The sequence below is a fragment of the Triticum dicoccoides genome, chromosome 1A (genome assembly GCF_002162155.2).
Source record: "Triticum dicoccoides isolate Atlit2015 ecotype Zavitan chromosome 1A, WEW_v2.0, whole genome shotgun sequence".
Classification (NCBI taxonomy): Eukaryota; Viridiplantae; Streptophyta; class Magnoliopsida; order Poales; family Poaceae; genus Triticum; species Triticum dicoccoides.
Window position 1 is genome coordinate 241,174,692 of NC_041380.1, and position 9,064 is coordinate 241,183,755.

General features: G+C 47.9%; 1 protein-coding gene across 1 annotated transcript in view; it reads left to right on the forward strand.

Moving 5' to 3' along the window:
• LOC119267451 (histone acetyltransferase GCN5) overlaps positions 1-9,064 on the forward strand; it is a 33,772-nt gene that overhangs the window by 10,268 nt on the left and 14,440 nt on the right. Inside the window, exons 8-9 of the mRNA XM_037548838.1 lie at positions 584-652; positions 1,138-1,192. Of these exons, the coding sequence (XP_037404735.1) occupies positions 584-652; positions 1,138-1,192 (124 nt within the window). The remainder of the gene's footprint in view (positions 1-583; positions 653-1,137; positions 1,193-9,064) is intronic.

Sequence of the window (9,064 nt, forward strand, 5' to 3'; positions counted from 1 at the left end):
GAAGAAAGACCTTGATACACTGCTATCGATATATTTCTCCCTACTCGCCACACCCCATAACTAGCTTAGGGAGCTGCCCTTCCGTTCCCCACCGTTGCTGTTGTTTGGGTTCCCATAATGCACTCAGAATTTCCTATCCCTGTACCGTAAGGATGGAATTCCACACAAAGCATCAGGAAATGGAACCCATGGCCATAACCCATAAGGCCCATAACAAGTGACATGGCATAGTTATATCACTGATATATGTTAATGCTTCTCTTTTTGTTTTGGACACAGGGAATTAATTGTACTACTAATATTACAGATTTACATCTGAGTGATATTCCAGTAGGCATGTAGATTATTTGTTAGCTTATACACATTACTTAATTGCCAGCCCAACTGACTTAGAAATTGGCAAAACACAAATGTTAATTTTTACTTACCAGTTCTCACTTGTTTACCTCAATTTCAAGTTTTAGTCCGTCCTGCTTCCATTTTCCAACTTCCAGTTTCCTGATGAATATTGCCATTTTGTCATGTTATGACTTCTGTTTTCATCCTTCTAGCATCCAATATGACAAATGACTGAACTCTGCAGGCAATTGATGAGAAGATCAGAGAGCTTTCTAACTGTCATATTGTTTATTCAGGAATTGATTTTCAAAAGGTTAGCTTTTCCTAAGGCAATGTTTCCGGTGGAAATTGTGCTGTATAAAAAATTGTTGGTATGGAAAACTACGAGGGTGCTAGGTAAAAAGGGACTATTTTTCTTAGATTTCCTTGAAAAATATATCTCATCTCTATTTTTCACTGCTGATAGTGAATAGTTCTGCCCTATGCCCATGAATGCATATAATTTGGTCTGTTGCAATAGATGATTCTGTCTTATACTGGGCATGTTGTTTTCATTTTGGAATAACTACCTTCGTAGCGAGTAAAGCTTGAGTATTAATCAATGACATCTTTCGTGGTAAATATGGGATTTTTTGTTTACTGTGTGTTATTTGTCTCATTACGTTTGTCCTTTTGGGTTCTGTACTAGACATGCAAAAATGAAGAAAAGATAAATAAGTTACATATTCGGATGTCCTTGCACACTTCTGTATCAGGTTGTTCAACATGGTGTTCATCGAGTCCATTTCTTTCTTTCAGAAAGAAGCTGGTATTCCAAGAAGACTGATGAAACCAGAAGATATCCCTGGGTTGAGTAAGTAATATTCTGTCCAGATCATTTTTCCTTTGCTCGCGCCCTATACCTATGTGTTCTGATAGTCCTGTCTATCCTGAACACCATATGTATTCACGCTTTTCTTAGCCTGCTACAGCTGGACGTCTTAAACCAACTCAAAAACTTAAGTTGGTGTTAATTGTTAGGAAGATAGTATTGGTCTAAGAGTATAGATATGCATGCATGCATGCATGCATCTCTCTCTCTCTCTCTCTCATAACATGGTATTAGAGCCTAGGTTTAGGTCCCCTCTGGCACTGCAACTTGCCTCATGATCGATTTTTTTTCGGTCTTCTTTCGATCATCTCGAACGGGCCGCGCGGCTGCCTCTCCGTCTGCCTCGTTTGGCTCTCACCGCCTGCTCACGTGTGTCAGATTGGCTGCTGCTCCCTAACGTGCTGCCTCAATCCGTCTGCTCTTGGACGCGCAGGTCCATGCCCTGCATTGACTCGGTTGACCTTCGTCAGCCGCTGCTCCTAGACGCGCAGCTCCGCCGCCGCTTGCCCGATTCGCCACCGTCTGCCGCTTGCCGGATTCGTCTGCCAAACCCGACAACGAGCATTGACCCAGCTCTCAAGATCGAAGCCCGCATGGCGGCGTTGTTCCAGATCGATTGTTTTTTTTCGGTCTTCTTCCCGATGGTCAACGCCTCCACGTCTCTAGAACGGGCCGCACGGCTGCCTCTCGGTCCGCCTCGTTCGGCTCTCACCGCCTGCTCATGTGCGTCAGATCTGCTGTTGCTCCTTAACGTGCTGCCTCAATCCGGCTGCTCTTGGACGCGCAGGTCCGCGTCTTGCATTGACTCGGTTGACCTTCGCCGGCCGCTGCTCCTGGACGCGCAGCTCCGCCGCCGCCTGCCGGATTCGTCCGCCAGACCCGACAGTGAGCATTGACTCAACTCTCAAGATTGAAGTCCGCATGGCAGCGCTATTCCAGATCGCCGCTTCTGCCGGCCTGCTCTCCATCGATGTTCCCTCATCCAGATCGAGAGACACCCGGCTGTCTTGTCAGCCTCCCCGCTCTCCGCTCGGGCCAGTGCTTGGCTGCATATGAAGGTTGCTGCTCCAGCCGACGAAGATTGATCTGGATGGACATGGGCAACGCCCGTGGCTGCTTTTCGTCCTTCCACCCAAGAGCTGCTACTTTATGCCAATGTGCATGTGTTGACCGGTATGAGGGCCTGGCCCATCTTCACTGTTGGTATAGGGCCCAATCCCATGTGTGTGACCTAGATGAGAGCAACCAGAGTTATATGCGCGTGTGACACACCGGAGTAGAAGTGAGCCGCCAGACACACCAAACCACATGTATGCGGGCAGGCCTCTCTCGTTCTACATGGTATCGGAGAGCTGGGGCGACAGAGGAACGCGCCGGCGGTAGAGTCGCCAGCGAGGCGGCGGGGTCCGGCGGAGGACGAAGGCGGCGGAGCTGGGCGCGGGCTGCTGGAGAGGAGCACGCGCTGCGGGCGACGCTGGAACTGGAGGTGACCGGCGGCTGGCTGCGTGCTGCTGGAGGCTGCAGGCTGCGCGGGAACTAGAGGAGCACATGGCACGGCTGCGCGGAGGTGCAGTGAGGTGTGTGCATGTGGAGCTGCTGCAGCATCGCTGCTGGTGCTAGTGGAGAAGGAAGTGCTGCTTGTAGCTGCGGCAGAGAGAAGGGTGCGGCTGCTGTTGGGGGCACTGGCTCGATCTAGTACAGTCGTGTGTGCTTCTGCCGCTGAGGATTGGTAGAGGAAGAAGAGGTGGTGACATTGCTGCTGCTCGCCAGAGGAGGCTGGCTGAACTGCAGGTGGTGCTGCTGCTTGAAGGTCCTGGGTGCTGTTGGTGTAAGAGGCTGGCTGAACTGCAGGTGGTGCTGCTGCTTGAAGGTGCTGGGTGCTGTTGGTGTAAGTTTTTTTAACGCTGCTGATTGAAGAAGAGGGGAGGCAATCATGGGGGCTGAACTCATTGCTGCTCTAGAGAAACTTGCGTAGCTCATGACTGCGAAGGCCGAGGGGTTACCTCCTGCAAGTGGCGCCATCGTTGTGCCCCACATGGATCAGGTGTTCAAGCTTGAGCTCATGCCAAATGATGTCAAGCTGAATGGCGTGAGCAGCTACCTGAGCTGGTCGAGGCGCGCCGTGTTGATCTTGAAGACAAAGGATGGAGTATGTTCTTGGAACGGTTGAAGAACTGTCTGACAAGGCGAGCCCAGAATGGAAGAAGTGGAGTGTCACCGACTCTCTAGTTTTGGCCTAGATGTTGAACTCCTTGATTCCATCCATTGCCATGTCTGTTGAGGCATTGCCAACTGCTTCTGCTGTGTGGAGCATGTTGTCCACAAGGTATTCCGGTAAGGGAAACCTGATGCTCATGTCTCAAATGGAAGACAAGATTCATGCTGTTCGTCAAGGTGACAGAAGCGTGCTGGTGTATGTGAATGAGCTGCAACACCTTTGGGCAGATCTGGATCAGTGTGATCCCCTTGAGATTCCACATGCAGAGTCCATGGAGCTTGCCAGGAAGTGGGTTGAGCGCAGGCGTGTGGTGCAGTTTCTAAAGGGCCTAGATCAAGCTTATGAGAGTAGACATGCTGCAATGCTACATCAGCCGACACTTGTGACCCTTGATGAGGCCATTGCTGCGATGTCCCAAGAAGAGGTACACTTGTAGTCGAGAAGGGGAGTTGGAAATGAATCTGCTTACAGGGTGGCTGACCAGCGAGGGGTGTGTCACAATTGTGGTCAACCAGGGCATATCAGACCTAGGAACGTCAGAGGCCGAGGGTACAGTGGTGGCAGTAGCAGCCGAGGTGGTTGGAATGTGAGTTGTGGTCGGAATGGGTGTGGCGGTTCTTGGAGTGCTCCTCATTGGAATGCTCCTAAGGCAAATGTAGCTGCTTAAGCTGCAGGGAAGCAGCCTGTAGGAGAACAGGAGACTGCTCCCAGCTATGCCAACTTTGTTGATACAAATGAAGGTAACGTTGAACACGCATCAATCGCAACCCATAAAATAAACTCTGAATGGGTGCTTGACTCTGGAGCATCACAACATGTTGCTGGAGACTTTAATGAGTTTACATCTTATGTTCCACACTCTCTTGCACATCAGAAAAACATTCACATAGCAGATGGCACAACCCAACCCATCATAGGTGTTGGGACAGTCAACTGCATGCCGAGTCTTGAATTATCCTCAGTGTTGCATGTGCCCGCTTTTCCTGTGAACTTAGTGTCCTTGAGTGCTTTGGTTGACCAAATAGATTGCCGGATAATTCTTGAAAAGGTTGTGTTCTTGATTGAGGAGAGATTGACGGGCAGGAGTCTTGGGACTGGAACAAGGTGTAGGGGGCTGTGGTACATGGACCGCAGCATGTTGGGCCTGGAGGATAAGGAGATTAGAGCATTGATCCATCACTGTAGGATGGGACATGTGTCTTTTGACAAAATGTATCAAGTATTTCCTGATGTAATGAGTGGTGTGGACAAGAGCAAGCTGAAATGTGATGCGTGTGAGTTTGCTAAACATACCAGAAACTCGTATGTGAGTAAAGGGATCAGGAGCATCTCTCCTTTTGTGTTGATCCACTCTGATGTATGGACATGTCCAGTGTTATCTGTCAGTGGTATGAAGTACTTTGTTATGTTCATTGATTGTCATTCTCGGATGACTTGGGTCTATCTTATGAAACATAAAGATGAAGTGTTTCAGTGTTTCAAAGTCTTTTATGCACTTGTTCAGGCTCAATTTAATGTGAAAATTCAAGCACTCAGATCTGACAATGGCACCGAATATGTTAACAAGGCCATTGGTTCCTTCATGTCAGACAAGGGCATCTTGCATCAAACATCTTGCTCGGACACACCTCCTCAAAATGGGGTGGCAGAGAGGAAAAATCGCCACCTGCTGGAGGTGGCCCGTGCATTGATGTTCACCATGAATGTGCCCAAGTTCCTGTGGAGTGAAGCTGTCATGATGGCCACCTTCTTGATCAACCGCACACCATCCCGGGTGATGGGTATGAAATCACCGTGTGAGTTGGTTTTCACAGAAAACAAATTCCTAGTTCCTCCCAAGGTGTTTGGTTGCCCTTGTTTTGTTCGTGATCACATGCCATCAGTCAACAAACTAGATCCTCGGGCAGTCAAGTGTATTTTTATTGGGTATTCTTCAGGACAAAGAGGGTACAAATGCTGGAGTCCGTTTGAGAGGAGGACATTTGTGAGCATGGATGTTACGTTGCGTGAATTGGAACCCTTTTATGGTGAGAAAACTGAGCTAAGCGTCTTGTTTGAAGAACTTGACCAATGTCTCCAACCGGAAATTGGTCAAGAGGGGGAAAGCAGTGATAGTGATAATGATAATTGTGGTGGTGTCGATTCAGTACTGTAGCAACCAATTGAGGGTGATATTCCGCTACAGCGAAGCGAACAGCAGCCCCCAAAAATGATAACACCACAGAGTGAAGGACCGATTGTGACTGATGGGGTGCCGAGTCAGGCAGGCGGTGCTCCCACCCAGATCGGTTGTGTACCGAGGTGGACGGTAGAGCAAGAGGAGCAGCTAAAGGTGTATTCACGGAAGCAAGGTGATGCTTCTCATAGGTGGCAGAAGGTGAATGAGGAGCATAATGTTCAGGGGGAGCAGCCAGCACAGATGCAGGGGGAGCAACAAGGCAGCAATGCAAGCTCAGTTGACACAGAGGATTTGCCAATTGCTTTGAGAAAAGGTACTCGAGAAAAAGCAGGGATACCCGAGCCAAAGTGTGGGTTCGATGCCAATGATATTGGAAATTATGTTTCCTATGAAGCATTATCTCCAGCCCACAAATCATTTGTTGCTTCTCTTCAGCTGGTGTCTCTTCCAACTGATTGGAAGGCAGCCAAAGTGGATCCAAAGTGGCGAGCAGCTATGATAGAGGAGGAGTTGGAGGCATTAAGTAAGAACAATACATGGGTACTAATACCTCTTCCAAGAGGAAAGAAGGCAGTTAGCTGCAAGTGGGTATACCGTGAAGCAGAATGCAGAAGGGAAGATTGAAAGGTACAACCAGACCTACGACATTGACTATGATGAGACCTTTGCTCCGGTAGCAAAGATGAACACTGTGAGGATTTTGATCTCCTGTGCAGCAAATTTCGGGTGGCTTTTACACCAACTTGATGTGAAGAATGCCTTCTTGCATGCGGACTTGAAGGAGGAGGTATACATGGATATTCCACCTGTGTTCTCAACTTCTGAGACTGCTGGTAAGGTTTTTAGACGGGCTGTGTGTGGCATGGGGTATGAACAATGCAATGGTGACCCTACATTGTTTTATAAACACTAAAGGAAAAATGACCATCCTTGCAGTTTATGTTGATGATATCATTATCACCGGCGATGATGACGTAGAGATAGCAAGGTTAAAGGGGTGTCTGAGTAAGGCATTCGAAGTTAAAGATCTTGGTCGACCGAAGTACTTCCTTGGTATAGAAGTGGCAAGGTCTGGAAAAGGAATAGCTCTTTCTCAAAGAAAGTATACTCTGGATCTCCTCTGTGATGTTGGCATGTTGGGTTGTCGAGCTGCTGGAACCCCAATTGATCATAATCATAAAGTGACCGCCCAATCAGGTGATCTGGTGGATAAAGAAAAATATTAACGATTGGTGGGAAGATTGTTGTACTTGTGTCATACACGACCAGACATTGCATTTGCAGTAAGTGTTGTGAGCAGATATATGCATGAGCCTAGGAGTGAACATCTCGAGGCAGTATATAGAATCCTGAGATACTTGAAGGGTTCTCCTGGGAAAGGATTGATATACAAGAGTCATGGACACCTTGTCGTGGATGATTATTGTGATGCTGATTGGGCTAGCTGTCTGGATGACAGGAGATCAACCTCAGGCCATTGTGTTTTCGCAGGAGGAAATCTAGTGTCTTGGAGAAGCAAGAAACAACCCGTTGTTTCCAAATCAACCGCAGAGGCTGAATACAGAGCCATGTCTCAGGGATTGAGTGAGTTGTTATGGACAAGAAATCTATTAGGAGAGTTGAAGATATTGAAGACCAGTTGTATGAATGTATGGTGCGACCACAAGTTGGCAATTAACATAGCAAACAACCTAGTTCAACATGATAGAACCAAACATGTGGAGATTGACAAATTCTTTATCAAAGAAAAACTAGATGCTGGGATTATCAAGATAGAGTATGTGAGTTCAGGACAACAAATTGCAGATTGCTTGACTAAAGGACTGGGAACTAGAGAATGCAGTTCAGCGTGTGACAAGATGGAAATGATAGATATCTACCACCCATCTTGAGGGGGAGTGTTGACTGGTATGAGGGCCTAGCCCATCTTCACTGTTGGTATAGGGCCCAAGCCCATGTGTGTGACCTAGATGAAAGCAACCAGAGTTATATGCGTGTGTGACACACCGGAGTAGAAGTGAGCCGCCAGACACACCAAACCACATGTATGCGGGTATGCCTCTCTCGTTCTACAGCATGCATGCCTTCCGCCACGCTCGTGGACAACGGCTGCCTTTTTCCTGCATGCTTGTCCGCTGCTGCTTCTTGCACATGTGCTGTTGTCCTCACATATCAGTTGCTTCCTGCTGCTACGTGGTGCTCCTGTTCCTGCCGTTCCATGGTCTACTATACCGTCTAGCTGCTGTCTTATCTCATCTAAATAAAACAGATACAATGTTCTCGTCAGGTATGCATCTTCCTCACTGCTCGCTAACTCTTGATGGTGTTTCCTATATTGGTCCCATCTCGCACATGCATCGTCTTTCTGTGTTGTGTGCTCTTCCACTACCATTGTGTAACACCCACGATGCGGCTATATCTCCCACATGTCGGGGCACGATTTAGAGGCATAGCCGCATGGTAGGCATGTCGCAAGAGGGGTAATTTTTACACATCCCATGTACTGAATAAGAAAGGGATAAAGTGTTGGCTTACACTCGCCACTTCACACAATACATAAATATATCATACATCATCCAAGGTACAATCAAAGGTCCGAATACGGAACCAAAATAAAGAAAGACCACCCCAAATGCTAGATCCCCGATTGTCCCAACTGGGCTCCACTACTGATCAATCGGAAACAAAACAACACAACGAACAAGATCTTCATTGAGCTCCCACTTGAGCTGGGTTGCGTCACCTGCACTGGCATCATCGGCACCTGCAACTGTTTGGAAGTATCTGTGAGCCACGAGAACTCAGCAATCTCACACTCTCGAGATCAAGACTATTTAAGCTTATGGGTAGGAAAGGGTAGTGAGGTGGAGCTGCAGCAAGCACTAAGCATATATGGTGGCTAACTTACGCAAATAAGAGCGAGAAGAGAAGCAACGCAACGGTCGTGAACTAGAAGTGATCAAAAAGTGATCCTGAAACTACTTACGTTCAAGCATAACACAAGAACCGTATTCACTTCCCGGACTCCGCCGAAAAGAGACCATCACGGCTACACACGCGGTTGATTCATTTTAATTAAGTTAAATGTCAAGTTCTCTACAACTGGATATTAACAAATTCCCATCTGCCACATAACCGCGGGCACGACTTTCGAAAGTTTAAACCCTGAAGGGGTGTCCGAACTTAGCCCATCACAAGCTCTCACGGTCAACGAAGGATATTTCTTCTTCCAGGAAGACCCGATCAGACTCGGAATCCCGGTTACAAGACATTTCGACAATGGTAAAACAAGACTAGCAAAGCCACCCGATGTGTCGACAATCCCGATAGGAGTCGCACGTATCTCGTTCTCAGGGCAACACCAGATGAGACAGGCTATGAGTAAAACCAGCCCTCGAGTTTCCCCGAGGTGGCCCCGCAGGCGGCTCGGTTCGGACCAACACTTAGAGAAGCACTG